The sequence below is a fragment of the Tachysurus fulvidraco genome, chromosome 21 (genome assembly GCF_022655615.1).
Source record: "Tachysurus fulvidraco isolate hzauxx_2018 chromosome 21, HZAU_PFXX_2.0, whole genome shotgun sequence".
Taxonomy (NCBI): Eukaryota; Metazoa; Chordata; class Actinopteri; order Siluriformes; family Bagridae; genus Tachysurus; species Tachysurus fulvidraco.
In genome coordinates, this window is record NC_062538.1 from 15435312 (window position 1) to 15452169 (window position 16858).

At 37.6% G+C, this 16858-nt stretch overlaps 3 protein-coding genes across 3 annotated transcripts; all 3 read right to left on the reverse strand.

Moving 5' to 3' along the window:
• Window positions 1-1356: 1356 nt before the first annotated feature.
• On the reverse strand, window positions 1357-6342 carry gstt1b (glutathione S-transferase theta 1b). The gene is made up of 5 exons (XM_027133557.2): window positions 6160-6342; window positions 4853-4940; window positions 3358-3508; window positions 3046-3222; window positions 1357-1867 (listed from the first exon to the last, which is right to left on the reverse strand). The coding sequence occupies exons 1-5, from the start codon at window positions 6269-6271 to the stop codon at window positions 1670-1672; spliced, it is 726 nt and encodes a 241-aa protein (XP_026989358.1). The 5' UTR covers window positions 6272-6342; the 3' UTR covers window positions 1357-1669.
• Window positions 6343-7420: 1078 nt separating this feature from the next.
• Window positions 7421-11848, reverse strand: ddt (D-dopachrome tautomerase). Its single transcript, XM_027178850.2, has 3 exons — window positions 11641-11848; window positions 9305-9480; window positions 7421-8503 (listed from the first exon to the last, which is right to left on the reverse strand). The coding sequence occupies exons 1-3, from the start codon at window positions 11746-11748 to the stop codon at window positions 8431-8433; spliced, it is 357 nt and encodes a 118-aa protein (XP_027034651.1). The 5' UTR covers window positions 11749-11848; the 3' UTR covers window positions 7421-8430.
• Window positions 11849-14506: 2658 nt separating this feature from the next.
• chchd10 (coiled-coil-helix-coiled-coil-helix domain containing 10) lies at window positions 14507-16220 on the reverse strand. The gene is made up of 4 exons (XM_027179479.2): window positions 16024-16220; window positions 15153-15378; window positions 14821-14962; window positions 14507-14642 (listed from the first exon to the last, which is right to left on the reverse strand). The coding sequence occupies exons 1-4, from the start codon at window positions 16062-16064 to the stop codon at window positions 14623-14625; spliced, it is 429 nt and encodes a 142-aa protein (XP_027035280.1). The 5' UTR covers window positions 16065-16220; the 3' UTR covers window positions 14507-14622.
• Between the last annotated feature and the right edge of the window lie 638 nt (window positions 16221-16858).

Consider the following 16858-nt stretch of genomic DNA (forward strand, 5'->3'; position numbering starts at 1 on the left):
AACTCCACCTCCATTTTAATTAACTTTATATTGCCATCTCTGCCTTTCATTACCTGTTCTGAAGCTATTTCAAGATATTTCAAGATACACTTTAATAATAAAACCAATAAATTCATGCAATGCAAATTTTTTTTTAAAAGCCTCAAATCTTGAGTTCCCCAGTCATGGATGTATGATAAAGTATCCTGAACTAAACATATCTAAATGTGATATTGAATAAAAGTGTATTTTCACATATCATAAATTAGAGTTATAGTTATAGCACTACTACTAGTTATGACTTATAATGATTAACAAAATATTCCAAATCTAATCTTTCCACCTATTTCCTATCCTTCCTTCTTCCTTCTAAGAGCCATGATGAAAGACCAGGTTTTCTTTAGGTGACGGTCATCGTTTAATCATCAGTGTATTAGCTGTAAAGAAATATAGGAAGGATTTGCTTTAACAATTGATGGATGACAGTTATGTTTACAATAGTAAAGATCATCACATATCAAAAGTCAGTGTTCACAAGAATCATTGCAACAACCAGACATACTTTAAGACAAAATTAATTGCATCCATAATTGCTGTTATTAATGAATCTATCCCTAAAAAGAGGCCAATGTTAAAATGTTTACACATTTCCTCAGAATTTGTATTTAGTGTGTGTGATTCCAAGTTACTGCAACTTCCAGATTTCACATAACAGGCAATCACTATATAACAGTAGCATGACCATAACAATACCATTCATGTGGAAACTCCAGATGCAAAGATCACTAGTGAATTTGAACTCGACTTTACCCTTAATTATCTAATAATTGCAACACGGTCTCAAAGCTTTGAGAAGAAATTACACTCTGCTATGTCTTTTCTGAATGGTACAAGAATTAAAATGTCTTTTTAACGAAAACCTTTAAGGGATTCTGACGTTAAGTGATAATGTCTGAGTGCTAAGACTCTCTGCAAACTCTGGAAGTTTCTGGAAACCGACAAAGCATACAACTTATCCAGGACATGTCTTTAATAACATATTTCATAACAGAGGATATTGCATGTAACACAAGTCCTTTGCTGTGCAACCAAACTTTCTGGTATATTTAAGATGAATCATTATTAAGAGGAAAAGTCACAGCTGTTGTTTTTCTTCTCCAGTACAGAAAACTACAGACAAGGCTGAATTAACCCGTTTTCAGCTGCAGGAAACATGTGTACTGTAAATCACACTCACATTCCTCACCGCCCAGCTCTTTCCTCAATAGTAAAAAATAATTTGCTGGAACAATACTCTGAAGACTCAGTTTTTGCTTCATGGTCAATAAAATGTGTAAAAACCTGAAATTGGAAAAAATGAAACATAGCAACTCTGGATACTGATGATTTACAAGGTTTAATTAGCATTGTAATACTTAATACAAATGCACTTGCATCCAATCTAAGCAACATAGATCATTGGAAAACAATGATACATTGGAAAAAAAATGTTCAGGTTGATGGTGTAAAATTGTCTGCTCTGAACTGTCAATATTTTAACAGATTTTTGGTGATGGGTTTGAAATGAGACAGTGTTTGTCTATTGTATTAATTAAGGTTTTCCATGAAATATAACTTGCAGTGACAGTTACATTCAAGTTACTCAATAAATGTTGGGTATTCTTGGATTCATGCTATAAATTTTCTGTTCTTATAGGAACATTTTGAGGATCCTGGCTTTGAAGTGCTGCAGTTTGCTGCCATCCATGGTTTTTGCCATTTCCTGGGCTGAAAGGATTCCCTGATGAGCTTCGTCAAATAGTTCAGCACCGATCGCAGCCCGAACTCGGTCTTTCCATGCGGTCAGCTTGGGATGTCCATCAAAGACATCTAAACCTGCACCTACAGGCTGAGAGCCGTGACACAGAAAATGGTGGATTACATACTGAGAGGTTGAAATCAAGGACGGCTTCTTTTGAAATTATGAGATTTTGCTTGTTTCCTTGCTGACTACCAACAGCAAGGTCATCAGTTTCAGATCATTTGTTTAACACCACAATAACAGGCAGCACATAACTAGGGCAAATACTCCACTTTATTTGGACTGAGAATCACTCAGCATATTAGTATAGTTAGTATTAGTATAGATAGTATATCAGATAGTATATCAGTATCCTGAATACTTATACTGCTCTCTATAAATGATGAAAAAAGGATCCCTTAAAAGATACTTAATACTGTATTCAGCTGAGTGTAAGGATTACTCAACCTCAAAACACAGCACATAAAGCAACAGTGTGAACCTGAGTGCCAAAACTAACTAAAAAGGAAGGATACACCCTTTTCATGTGAATGCTGAAGCACAATATGTGAAATGTCATCTTTCTGCATCTTTCTTCACATAAATAGTGTTTGGTGTGTTTGTACATGAACAACAGTGAATTTTGAAGCAGTTACAAAAACGAGAACACCAAGGTACAGTGAGGACCACTTAGGTCAACGGATTGCTTTAGGTTCACTTAGTTGGAAATTTCCAGCATTTCAGTATGGACAATAGCGGTGTTGGTTACATGACCCAGGCTGCACATATGGGCAAAAACTGCAACCAAACTAATTCTTTGCAGGATCTGGTGACTAGACACAGGAATTTCTGAGATACAGGTAAACTTTTGGGGAGTAGAAAAGGACATCTAAAGGAACATACTGACATTCGTTTAATCTAGCACTTCTCAAGCTCTGCATTAAAAAGATCTGCCATATAATGGGGCAGATGGTGCAGTGTTTGTGCATTAGGCTTCCAGCAGTAGTGGTTTATTATGTATTCTCATCTGCGCTAACAGTTTTGGTGGATTTGGTTTGGTTTCAGGTCATGTCTGAGATCATGTCTGATTAGAATAAAACCCTGCACATACACTGGCCCTTTGTGGACAAAATTGGACACCAATGTGTTACAGTATGTGATGATTATTCTAAACTATCCTTTTAGAATATGGGTTTCTAATTGGCTCGTTCATTTAATGACATTTATTTGTTTTTCATGTTCATGTTATACTTCTACACATTTAGAAAGAAAATGTAGGCTTGTACCTGCATGATTTCCACAATCGCAACCAGATCAGCCAGTGAGATCTCCTCTCCGGCAATGAACGGTCTGTCTTGAAGGAACTTTTCCTCAATAAGCTTCAGTGAGCCTTCGAGATCCTCAATAGCAGCATCCATCTTTTCTTTGGGAACCTCAGTGCCCATAACCTTTGGAATCATGAGCTAGAGACACAAAAATTCTATGATTTATTAGTTATGAGTTTTTATGAGTTATGTATGTTTATTAGTACTGGAAGCTACAATTAAAAACAAGAGAAAAATGCATCCTTAGAGACTTTAGACTTAGATTAAACTCACCTTTAGCCAGAGTACCTTGGACCCATGGGGTCTCATAGCTGAATGCTGCCAGGCCAGATACTCGTTCACACGTGCTCTCTTTTGCAAGTCAGCTGGGTACCAGTGATCCGGGGTGCCATATTTCTCCACCAGGTATTGCATAATGGCAATACTGAAGGAAAGAGAGTATACAGTGTTTTATTTTCACCAGTCTTGCAAACATTTAGTACTTACTTTCAAAAAGGAGTCAATTCAGGTAAGCATGACAAATGACAGCAGATCTTTTCCCACAAAAACATCAACAAACATGATCTTTTTTCACTACTAACTGAAAAAACCCTCATAAATTTTAAAGATGGGATTCTGCCGTCTTGTTTTGCTCCAGCTTCTATAGCTTTCTGCTATGTGTGGGAAGTCCGAGGAAAATGACCAGACTGATTCAAGCCGACAGAAATAAGCACTCTTTACAAGCATGATGAACAGAAAAGCAGTTCTGAACAATGATTGAACAAAACAATGACTTGCTTTGGCATGATGTAACCTAGCTAAGGTTCCTTATAGGTTTCTTGCCTAATGCACAAAAGCAGGAAGTATACCTTGGCATGGGACTGTTGAGTCTCAACATCTGAAACACATTTAATATCAGCCAAAGAATAAAAATGAAACGAAGCCATAGTCGTGATAGTAGTCATAGATGCAATGCTTGTGCATCCGGCAGAGTGGAGCTTCATTTTGGTGCCTTCTCTTACGGATGGGTAAATAGACTTTTCCATTTTTTACGATTCTCATTTTTACTCTATTTATTCAAAAACAGAATCGAAAAAAAAAGGAAAAAGTAAAATAAAAAGGAATTAGCTGTACAAGTAAAAATAAATACAAAATATATTATATATATATACACACACACACACACACACACACACACACACACACACACACACACACACACACACATATATATAGAAAAATATAGCATATGAACACAGTACAATTACTGATATGAATAAATGTGTGTACTGCCTGTACAGAGCCATCAGATTATAATAAACCTGTGTTACCACAAGTTTATTATTTTGAAGCTTAGCACAAACCTGTTTTTCACTTGCCAGTTTTAAATGCAATAGAAGTGCTGGTTCTAATGTTTCAATGAGCATTTAAGTCCAGTATTACAGCACCCCATCGCCTAGTGAGACAAACAACACAGCCTGTGTTACTCAGAACAACCAAAGCCTTTCTTCCACCATTAGGATTTGTCCAGTAGGCAAACACAACGATCTTCATACACTTGTGATCATCACCAGGGAATATATATATTTTTTTTTCCTGTTGAGAATTAGAGCTGTGAAAATGAATTAAAATATAGACCTAATCTTCTACAGGCGAATAAATAACATTATTCAACATTTGTGTGTGTGTGTGTGTGTGTGTGTGTGGTAAGAGTTTACAAATTAATACATGTAATTACCAAATGTTTTATTTTTTTAAAAATGATGATCATCTGTAGTGAAACACGCACCTTTCCCCAAGACAAAAATCTCCATCTCGGATTGCGGGTACTTTTCTCATTACGTTGATCTTGCCAAATTCTTCCCCATAATGCTCACCTGGAAATCAAAGGTATAAACAAGATGGCTTTATTAAGAATCGCTATTAATCCGATATATCTGTTTTTAAAATAGCAACAAATAACAATACACACAGTGGCAAATAACCTGGCAAATCGCTTCAGTAATTCATGAGTAAAAGCATATGATTTGTCAAATGGCTGATTATTTTAACATGTTTTTTTTTAACACATTTACACGTTCATACATACGTGCCTTTAAAATCACCATGATTTGATTCCGTACAGCATGTTGTGACATATTTGCTCTGACACAGGAGTCCAAGCGATGGTGTGCTGAAGTGCTTGACTGATTTACACAACAGCATTAAATCATTTACACATGAAGACCCCACGTAGTCTAAACACACCTCAACTTAGTGAACTAGCCAAATATGGAGAGTTTTTTCAACTGTTGAAAAGTTTTCACTACTGCTTTCGGTCATTCCTGTCCATTCTACCATATCCTGAATGACAAGGTGCTGTGTGTTTTTGGAGATATGCTTGTACATGTTTGTGTTGCATTCGACTGTTAAAACAGTGCCATTGATGACGAAGTGCCATAGGACTGGCACTAGGTCAGAGGTGTCTGATATTATTATCCACAAAAGGCGATAAAATTAGTTGATCTTAGCTTTCAAAAACTACGAAATATGGCTTTTGGCTGTCTTGAATAAAAACATGAAGCCACACTGACCCTTTACGGATTATGTAAGATCGAACAACCCTGGTTGTTAGACAGTGGTAAAGAAGAACCATGCCATGAAAAGAAGAACCACTGCTAAAAAGCAGGAGCAGAACATTTTCTGTTGCATTTTTGTTGAGCAAGGATTGCACAAACATCGATTAAGCTACAGAATCTGGGTCTGAAGCCATTTTGTGTACTGAGCAGTGCTGTTGTGTAGATATGTGTGACATGTTACAGACTGTTTTGCATAAAAAAAAGTAAAAAAAATACAAATATTTTTCCCCCTTGGGGGTTGTGGTGGTGGTGGTGGTGGTGGTGGTGTGTGGTGGGGGGGTGTTGCAATCTCAGCAATGTCCCTGAATCCAGATTTCAGGCTAAAAAACCCTGCATAACCTCAAAATCATACAAAACAGTAAATAAAATAAAAATTCAGTTACAGTCCCACTGCATTATACAGCACATAGTACTCACAGTAATAATGCATTTCTAATGTTACACTACTATAGAGTTCAGGATTTTCTCTGTCACCTACCTGCCATTAAAGACACCTTCTTGTACTCAAACTGGATGTTGTTCTTTTTGGCGAAGATGTAAACCGATCTGCAAGGCTGTGAAATGAGGTCCAAATAAATTTCCAACACCATTTTTACGGATTCCCTTTACTTTCCCTACCGCACTTTCGTAACTCTTACAGACTTGTAGATCTGATGACCGACTGTAGACCACGCCTCTTTATAGCCATACGAGGAAGCCTCTGTCAATCATACACCCACGTGTAAGAACCACCCACTTATCGACCTCATTACTTACATGCATTATTTATGGGGTCAGAATTGTTTCGTTATTCTGAATAAATACACTATGATCCACAAATAAATATAAAGAGTTTCACAAATATTTTTACAAATTTCACAAAAAGAAATTTAATTCACAAATAAATAAAATGGGATTTGCAAATAAAAAAAATATTTATAAATTGTATTTATTTGCGAATTGCTTCCTGCTCATTTGTGAATCGCGTTCTGTGCATTTGTGAATCACGGCACGCATTTGTGGATTTGAAACATTTCTAACGTCAAGACGTGCACAAGAATCCACAAATAGGTGGACTCCGCCCACCGTCTACTCCAGCCAATCGGACAACGGTCTCGTGGCGCTGACTACTAATTTGCTGTGCAATTATATATATATATATCTATATCTATATCTATATATAGATATATATATATATATATATATATATATATATATATATATATAGATATATATATATATATATAGATATATATATAGATATATAAAAATATTAAGACATTATATATATATATATATATATATATATATATATATATATATATATATAATATTAAGACATTTCCTTGAAAAACTTTGAAAGTTCATACATGTGATGGTATTTCACATTTTTGAACTTAGTTTGCATTTTTTTTTTTAAATAAATTAAACTAGATGCCTTTCTTCTTACTTACAGACTAAAACAGAGCCCCGAGTTCATTTAACTCATTAATTCAGTGGACCTGGAGCCTAACACTGGGCTCAATGTAAGAGGCTAAATCCTGGAAGAAACACCAGTCCTTCACAGAATCAATGTTTAGACACATTATTATTTATTTAAATATTTTCTTTTATTAAATAACTGTCCCAAAATAAACTGCCATCCAGGACTGCAACCATGTTTTTTTTAATATGCAGGTCATGAGTCGCCGGAGTGGTTCAATTCTGTCCTTTAGACCCAGTTAAAATATCAAAGATCACAAATGACTGACACACTACAACAGTTTAGGTGACTTTATTAATCTGTTATATTTTTGGGCAAGTTTTCTTTTAAGAAATCATTTATTCAAAAGAACTGATTTAACAAAACTATTTCTTGCTGCAGAATTTCAGTAAATTTTGAAAGAATAAAAAGGTACAATAAGAGAAAAGTCAATAGAATTCTTTGAAAAAAGAAAAGAAAAGAAAAAAAAAAGAAAATTCAGCATTTCCAAGCTAATACTTTTCTCTGCAGTAATCTCTCTCTCTCTCTCTCTCTCTCTCTCTCTCTCTGTGTTAAATTCAGTCTGTGTGTCTTCTTCAGTCTTCTTTTTCTCTCCTCGGTATAAACATCACTTTAAACGGTTCATCATTACAAATTCTACATGAATCAATTAATAGAAAACGATAATCAGTAATCACATAATCAGCCAGGCTATTGAATTAGAAGTGAAATGAATTTTAGACCACACTGCATGACAAAAAGCCACTAGTGAAATGATTACGGTTCTTTAATATGAACTACATTTATGGAAGTCTGTCATCTCCATGTTGCCTTCTAAAATCCCTTGGGGCTAGAATAAATTTATAAAGGACTAAACTGTTGTCTATGTTAAATTGTAGGTTTTGCGATCAGTTTCTTATTACGCTTTGACTAACCAAGTTCCTGTGTATAAGAACTAGTGGATTAATTTAAACCTGCTGTTATAGCAAATTCATCAACTTCTAACATGATCTAAGAATTTACCAGCGCTGTGGTGAGAAGACAAGGTACCCCAGATTTGTTTTTCTTTTCTCAGTAAATAGAAACATGTGGATCTTTTTGTTTGACGGAATCACACGTACGATACGTAACTCAGGCAGGTGATAAGGTTATAAACTGCATAGTATCTTTAGAGGAATGAGAAATAAAATACAGTACCATTCTGAAGATTTCAAGCTAAAAATTGAGTGTTTCTCACACATTGTGCAGTAAAAAAAAAATCCCCTTAGACATAATCCCAGCATGGTGGTAGATGTAAAGTGGGTTTCTCTACAAGAAGCTCATCACTGTGCCTTTCTTCCCCACCTGCCAAGGCTCCAGCGGGTAGAACCTGATCACGATGCTACACAGACACAAGAAACAAAAACAAATATAAACACTGAGAATGATGTGAATACACATTTCCACCATAACACACTGATCCACATGCAGCATGCATACACACAGTCAGGTAAATCAAATATTTGTTAATAACTCTCTTAATGGTTAAGGAACTCAGAACGGAATTAATTATTTTCCCCATCTGTTATTTGGTTTCAATGTCAGCTTACAATAATACATTTTTCCAATGAAATTGTTTTAATGTTTTAATACAAGATATCAAACGGAAGGAAATATCAATGTACCATTTGTAATTCAGTAATATGAGAGAATAGGTCAGGAGTGTAAATACTTTTGCAAGGTACTATATATATATCTATCCACTTCATATTAAAGACTTATCTAGAGAGCAGAACAGTGTAATCCCTACACTACGGATTCTATTAGATACATTTGGCAAATGTGAGTACAAATACGAAATAAAACAGAAATGAAAGAAATGAAATGAAAGTAGGGCTGCTGTTTATCCTTAAGATCAGTTGTAGCCTACAGGAAGACATTTTAAACTCTGGATAAATGAAGGATAGATAAATAAATTCCTACATCGTCTAAACATCACTGCTTTTATTTGTAGTCTAAAGATCCCTTGTTTTAAAACATTACATCTGCACCAACATATACTTCATATACTGACTGAATGTGATCAGAGATTACAGTAATTAAGTCCAGATCTGGTTCTGAAAGTTTTCTGCAAACACACTAGTTCAGTCTGAGTAAACAAAAACGAAGGTGTTGAAACAGTGGTGTTATATCTCTTACTAACCGGTCCTGGCTGAGTCCCAGCTCCTGGGTGAGGAAATGGAAGATTTTGGCACTGTGCTCCTTGTTCTTCTCTGCAGTGTCGGTCACAGCGATGGCAGAAACCTTGAGAGACACGGCAGGGGAACATGAGCCAGCAATGAGCAGGGGCAGATCAGGCTTTACCACCAGATTCATCCTCTGGTGGGGAGAAAAAAGTTTGAGGTTAAATCCAAGTTATCCTGTGTAATTTTTCTCAAAGATCTATAATGACACCTTGTGGCCTGCCTATATAGGAGCAAGTATAATCCTGCACAGTTTTGTGTTTTTCATGCTCCTAATCTGCCAAGTCATGTTCAAGTTAGTGTTTAAAAGCTTGGAAAACAGTAAACTGTGCAGGACAGAGGTAACTGCAGGGCAAGATATGGAAACCTCATAGATGATAATTAATCAGTAACTGATATAGACCTTGTAACCAGGTTTACATGCAGCACAAGCTGGATTTTTCCCCAATTATTTATTTTCTATTTTTCTCTCTCTACAGTCATATACTGCTGACTAAATTTGTGATAAACATGATAAATGTCTTATTATTATGGTGAAGGCCAATATGGAGGCATTTTAGACAGAGCCCAAAGTGACAAGTGCAAACCAATAAGGGAAATAATCTACAGTGCCACTGATCCCTGTTTAATCAGTGTAGTAGTGACATGATCTAATGAAATAGAAGTCTTTATTATCGCCACATGTACCTTACAGCACAGTGGAATTATTTTCTTCACATATCCCAACTTTGGCGGTTTAGGTTGGGGTTGGACTTGACTTGACACAGTGGCAGCTATGATACAGTGCCCCTGGAGCAGATAGGGTTAAGTGTCTTGCTCAATTGCCCAACAGTGAGGCTTGAATCCTGACCTTCTGGCGAATAACCTTAACCTTAACCACTTGAGCCACCAGTGCCCCAAGTTGTTCATTGCGCTTATGGCAAGAAGTCTCACACAAAAATATTGGGGAAAGTAAAAAAATTAAAATAAAAATTAGCCCAGGGACGGATTAAATTTTAAATTTCATGTGAATTTGGGAGGAATTGTCAGTATATGAAATAAAAAAATAATAATGCATGTGGGTCAAAGTTCAGTCATGACAAGTTACAGAGTTTCTCATAATGCACTGCACTGTATGAAACATGGCATCAGCACTGCAGCTCAATCACAGCAGCACCAAGCCAGATATGGGTATCTGTGAGCTCATGTAACCAAAAGACACAAATAAAGCAGACAGTCATACTGTCTTCTGAGGCTTTCTACTAGATTTTGGAGCATTTGTTGTAGCAATTTACTCACTTATCCACAAGGGCATTAGTGAGGTCAGGCACTATTGTTGGGAAGGAGGTCTAGTGTGCAGTCAGCTTTCCAATTCTTAAAAGTGCTTATGAGGTTATGGTTAGAGCTCTATTCAGGGCACTCAAGTTCGAACAGTCCAACTTTATCAAACCATGTCTTTATAGTGCTTGCGTTGTGCACAGGGGCAATGTTATACTTGAACATGTTGGGCCACTTAATTCCTGTGAAGGGAAATTGTAATTCTACTCCATACAAAGACATCAGACACAATTATCTGCTTCCAACTTGTGGAATCAGTTTAGGGAAGAGCGACATATGGGTGTTATAATCCAGTGTCCAAGTTCTTTTGTCCATGTTGAAGAAGATGCCTTTATTTGTCACATATAAATTACAACACAGTGAATTTCTTTTCTTCAAATATCCCAGGGTCAGAGCACAGGGTCAGTGTTGATACAGAGAAGGTTAAGTGGCAGCTTGGCAGTGCTGGGGCTTGAATGCCAACATTCTGTTTAACAACTCAGTGTCTTAACCTTTTGAATTATCTTCATAATAGTATCTAGAATTAGAGCATCAAAAACAATAAATGAGTCCTACAAACCTTTCAAAGAAGACAATAATCTTGAGCAGCCTTTCTGTGATACAGGAACTACACAAGACCCTACCATGAATTGTGCGAACAGCTGTAAAGATCATCGAGGTCTGTCTACCAACCATCTCCACCTCACATAACAAGCTCTACATACACCACCAGCATTGTGGATGACCCCTTCTACCCCTTGTGCCATCTGACAGAAAGCACCAGAGTATCTGAGCCACCACCAGCAGTCTCCATAACAGTTTCTCCCCCAAGGCAAGTCTACTCAAGACCTTGTTGTTGGCTAATGCTTACCTGTACTATAACTCAATACCACTGCACACCTACACTTTACAATCATTAGACACGTTCACTTGACTCTGTGCTATGACCTTATAAACAATGTTAGCTAGCTACTTTAGCTGAAATCTAAACAATACTCACATCCTCTGGTTTTCCCAAAACAGCCGCTGCGGTGGAGCAGAGCTTTTTTAGGAAGTCTTCAGAAAATTTACTCGCGGGCAAATTTGTCTCTAAATCGATGAACGGCATCTTTATGATTGTTACTTTATTCTTTTTTAACGTTTGAATAAGTAGCTAAGTTTGTATTCAACACTGGACACGGTCTACCGAGAAGTCCCGCCCATACAACACGCTCATTGGTTGAGACGTAGAAACGCCTACTTGTTTTGAACAGTGATTGGTTTAACTCGAGATCCAATAGCTCGGGCTAAAGGTGTACACAAAAAGATCAGGATAGATTTAAGAAAATTGCATGTTATACACTTGAACTGATGTGCACACTTCACGTTTATACGTGTCTTTTTAAAAAACAAAACGAGTGCTTAAAGATTATAATAGTAATTTTTTTAAAATTCTGCCTTGTATCTTAATCAGAATCAGAAAGATCTTTATTGCCAGGTATGTTTTCACATACCAGGAATTTGTTCTAGCTCCAAAGTGTAAACAGAATCCCATTGACAAGACACGAATATAATATAGATGTATACAAATATAGTTGTATGTACAGTGGAAAATGTGCAAATTGAAATATAAATGTGCAAATTGAAATACAAATAAGTAAGTATGTGTTTTAAGTAAATAATGTAAGAGTAGTGTTGTGTGTTCCGTGTATGTCAAGTGTTCATCAGATGGATTGCCTGAGGGAAGAAACTGTTCCTATGTCTGCCAGGCAGACATTGTCTGGTCGTTCTGGTGCTCAGGGCTCTGTAGCGTCGACCAGGTGGCAACAGTTTGAAGATTGAGTGTCCTGGATGCAAGGGGTCCAGAGTGATTGTCTTTGCCCTTTTGCTCACTCTGGAGAAGTACAGGTCTTTGAGAGTGGGGAGTGTTGTGCCAATGATTCGCTCAGCAGTCCGGATTACCCTCTGTAGTCCTCTGAGGTCGGATTTGGTAGCTGAGCTGAACCAAACAGTCACTGAAGTGCAGATAGATTCGATGATGGCAGTGTAGAACTGTTTCAGCAGCTCCTGTGGCAGGTTGAACTTCCTCAGTTGGCAACCACTGCTGGGCCTTTTTCACAATGGAGTCAATGTGAATGTCCCACTTCAGGTCCTGGAAGATTGTGGTTCCCAGGAATCTGAATGACTCCACTGCTGTAACAATGCTGTCCATGATGGTGAGTGGGGGGAGAGCAGGGGGGTTTGTCCTGAAGTCCACAATCATCTCCCCTGTCTTGAGCGTGTTCAGCTCCAAGTTGTTAAGGCTGCACCAGACAGCCAGCTGTTCAACCTCCAGTCTGTAAGCAGACTCTTCACCGTCCTGGATGAGGCTGATCATTGTGATGTCGTTTGAAAACTTCAGGAGCTTGACAGAGGGGTCATTAGAGGTGCAGTCATTTGTGTCCAGGGAGAAGAGCAGTGGGGAGAGGACACAACCCTGAGGAGCACCAGTGTTGATGGTGCAGGTGCTGGATTTTAGTTTTCCCATTTGCACTAGCTGCTGCCTGTCTGTCAGAAAGCTGGCGATCCACTGACAGACAGAGGAGGGCACGGAGAGCTGGTTTAATTTGGGCTGTAGGAGTGATGGGATGATGGTGTTCAAGGCAGAGCTAAAGTCTACAAACAGGATCCTCGCATAAGTCCCTGGTCTGTCCAGATGTTGCAGAACATAACATTGACTGCATCATTCACAGACCTGTTTGCTCTGTAGGCAAACTGCAGAGGGTCCAGTAAGGGTTCCGTGATGTCCTTCAGATAAGCCAAAACCGGTCTTTCAAATGAAATTATCTTCATTAAAAATAGTCAGATTTATCCTTATTATTAACCCTCAATTGACTAATCAATTAAAACCTTTTTAATGTAATTGTTAAACGCAAAAAAATAAACTTACATTATGCTTAACTGGTAGAGTTAATATATATATATATATATATATATATATATATATATATATATATATATATATAATGTATATACACAAAAAAATATATATATATATATATAATGTATGTATATACACACACACACACACATGTATATGTTGCACTCTTGTACTGTGGGACTCCTAACAACACACAACAGTACATGATGTGTACCTCTGCCTGCCAGCTAGAGCTCAACAGTTCAATTATAACTTCTGTAATATTTGCCAGACCCTAAAGGCAGATAAAATCCCTATTTCACTATCACCTATTAAGTGAGAAGGCCAACAGTTAAAAAAAATTTACAGTTAATGTTGTGGAAGACAGGAGATTATAGCACAAAGGCTTGCTTCACGTGAAAAGTTGTTTTCTATAGAGGAATGAAAAGATGTTACTTTTCAACAAGACTGCAAACACCACAAAAAAGTGGCTTGAGACAATTACATAATTTTAATCAATATATGATCCCTATACAGAAAATTTAGTCTCACATTAAACACAAACAATGGAACATTTTTCAATTACTCAACTGTTTAAGACCATCAACATTGAGTGGATCAACATTGATTATCCTTTCTGTAAAAATCTTACAATTTAAAGAAACTAGATGGTAATGATATTTGTTTCATTTTTATTTCCTTACCAACAATTTGTAATTAAAGCCAAAAAAAGCTGATTATTCTGCCACTTTGCACCCAATTTCTCACCCAAGAGTGTATTTAATTTTGTCTTTGGTGCATTCGGCTTGTTTCAGCTGAAAAATCAGTTTTCCATGTCTTCCATATCACCATAGCAACAGGTCAGAATTATTAAATACTTTAGCAAAACCAAAAATGTTGGCACATTTGTGTAATGGCAGAGCTGGTGTCCATGATCAGAGGTCATGAGTAATTCAGTGTTTTCTCATACCAAATAAAGAGACAAACACAAATAGCAGCTATTTATTTTTAAACTATGAAACAATGTAAATAGTAGTGCTGGAGGGGATCTTGAAGATTTGTACCAAGTGGACAGCTGTGTAGTGTTTTCTCTCAAAATGCTCTTCACACCAGCGATGAAACACCTTGGAAAAAAAAATGAAGGAAGAAATTATTTTGCATGTTTACAGGGATCACACTTTTTTTTTTTAAATTTATTTAATTAATTACACTTTAATTTTTTTATTTAATTTACTCAATAAAAGGGCAATCTTGGAAAACTGGGTTTCTAGTATTAAACTAAAAAGTAATGTGTGGACCTACCGTTGGAGAATTTGCACTGTTTGAGAGCTTCATTGAAGCCTTCGCACAAACTGAGGTCTGTCTGAGTGGTAGCACAGTCGAGAAACTGCCTCACTTCGAAAAGACATGGCCCGGCCTGAGGAGGAGCACCTCGTGCGGGCTCCTATAATAAAGAGACAGAGGAAGAGAGAGACAAAGACGAAGAAAGAGAGAGATAGAGATAGATAGACGGATGAATACCAATGTACCTGGCATCCATCTACAGTAGTCATTCTACATTAATAATGTATCTACTTATCAGTCTGTTTATTTGTCTCCTTACAGTTGTGTGTGTTGTGAGCATGAAAACTGACCTGATGTGCAGGAGCCGGTCTTGGGGCTTCTGACGAGCTGCTTCCACTGAAGGCACCGGTTAATGCACTACCCATCACATGGCCCACGGCCGAACCTACAGCCACACCTGCGGCTGTTGTGGCCATCTGAGCCATGAGGCCTGGCTGTTTGGGCTGGACGGGTGCCGGGGCCACCGCTGCTGTAGGAGGAGCCACTGGAGCTGGAGCATAGGACTGAGCAGGAGCACTGAGAGAGGAGATACACAGTGGGATTAGATTGTGATGTTTGGAAGACAGACAGCAAAAAAAAAAAAAAGACAAGACCCAAACATCAGAAATGAGTCCAAAGAAACAGGACATTTTGTGGCAACATGCTTTATTGCATGCTTTATAACATGAATTATTGATGACAAAAAACTTATATGATAGACTCAACTAAAATATAATAAAAGCCATAAAAGGTATTGATAAAGTGTTAATGACATTATAATGTACATGTAGCATTGATCAGTATAGCATGAAGAACCCAACAAAACCGTTTAGGAAAACGATTCAAACATGAATAGGAACAGTTTAAAGTCATCACATGGTTGTTCAACACACTGGTGTTCTGCACTGAAACACATTAAAACTGGGAGATAGTTACAGCACTAATTAAGATACTTTTTCCACCTATATCCAGTCTCCTTCTCAATGATTCGCTAAACCAAAGATCCATTCGGAGAAATGCAGTCATATTAGCTAATCATAGCAAAGTAGGAGGGTTAATATCAGCCAATCATGATGCAGAACGGCTGGATTTGACGGAATATGGGTAGGAAAAGGACAGATATTAAGTGCGTCAGTTGGCGACCTAGCTGGTTTGTTAAAGGTACTAACAGTCAGTTTTTACCTTGCTGGTGCTGAAGGACGACTGCGACTTCCTCTCGCCATGTTTAGAGAAACTTTGTGGCAAACAGCGTCAATACACCACAGCTAGGCTACACCAGCTCGTCCCTGAGCGCTGCAACAACACGAATGAACTTCTAGAAGCCGGTACACGTGCAGATGACCTTGCCTGGACAGAATTGCCGCGCATGCGCACACATCAAGTGGATCCACGTGATTCTGTGACACTTTATTCGGATTACACTCGTGTTTATCTCTAAGACTAAATTCACACCACGTTCACTCCAATCTGCCCTTCATGTTATTGCAGGAGAAAACCTGAGAGCTCAGAGGAAATACACAAAACTCCATCCACCTAGATGTTATGTGCATGAGCTCAGGTTTTCAACAATGGATCCTGGAGCTGTGCGGCTACCACATCTACTGAACCACTGTGTTGACTAATACCAATGATGTGATCCTGCTAAAGCACCACTATGGATCAAAAAACTTTACATTTCCTTATTTATAAGTGTTTAAACATAGCTGCTGTTGTCTTTCAGCCATGATAGGTGCTATACTGGGTCTTTTTTACTGGATCAGGGCAAAATTTTGTTAAATACCCCTGTTGCTATAAACATCTGCAATATTATAATACAAGATTACGATTAAAGATCAGTACAGTTGTGCCCCTCATAACACAGTGCAACATCAGCCATAACATTAAAACCATCTGCCTAATATTGTATAGATCATCCTTCTACCAGCAAAACTGCTCTGACTCACTGAGGCATGAATGCCGCAAGACCTCTGAAAGTGTTCTGTGATCCTTTAGGCAATGTAAGATGTGAGGTATGAAG

Bases quoted from the DNA above. Each gene is read 5' to 3' on its own strand.
- ddt (XM_027178850.2), bottom strand. From the start codon at position 11,748: ATGCCGTTCATCGATTTAGAGACAAATTTGCCCGCGAGTAAATTTTCT. The intron at 9,481-11,640 runs GTGAGTATTGTT...TCTCCCCACCAG, and splicing joins TTTTGGGAAAACCAGAGGAT to AGGATGAATCTGGTGGTAAA. The intron at 8,504-9,304 runs GTTAGTAAGAGA...GTGTCTGTGTAG, and splicing joins CTGGGACTCAGCCAGGACCG to CATCGTGATCAGGTTCTACC.
- chchd10 (XM_027179479.2), bottom strand. From the start codon at position 16,064: ATGGCGAGAGGAAGTCGCAGTCGTCCTTCAGCACCAGCAAG. The intron at 15,379-16,023 runs GTAAAAACTGAC...CTCCTCTCTCAG, and splicing joins CGTCCTTCAGCACCAGCAAG to TGCTCCTGCTCAGTCCTATG. The intron at 14,643-14,820 runs GTAGGTCCACAC...TTTTTTTCCAAG, and splicing joins ACAGTGCAAATTCTCCAACG to GTGTTTCATCGCTGGTGTGA.
- gstt1b (XM_027133557.2), bottom strand. From the start codon at position 6,271: ATGGTGTTGGAAATTTATTTGGACCTCATTTCACAGCCTTGCAGATCG. The intron at 3,509-4,852 runs GTGCGTGTTTCA...TCTTTCCTTCAG, and splicing joins GATTTTTGTCTTGGGGAAAG to TATTGCCATTATGCAATACC. The intron at 3,223-3,357 runs GTGAGTTTAATC...TTGTGTCTCTAG, and splicing joins CCAAGGTACTCTGGCTAAAG to CTCATGATTCCAAAGGTTAT.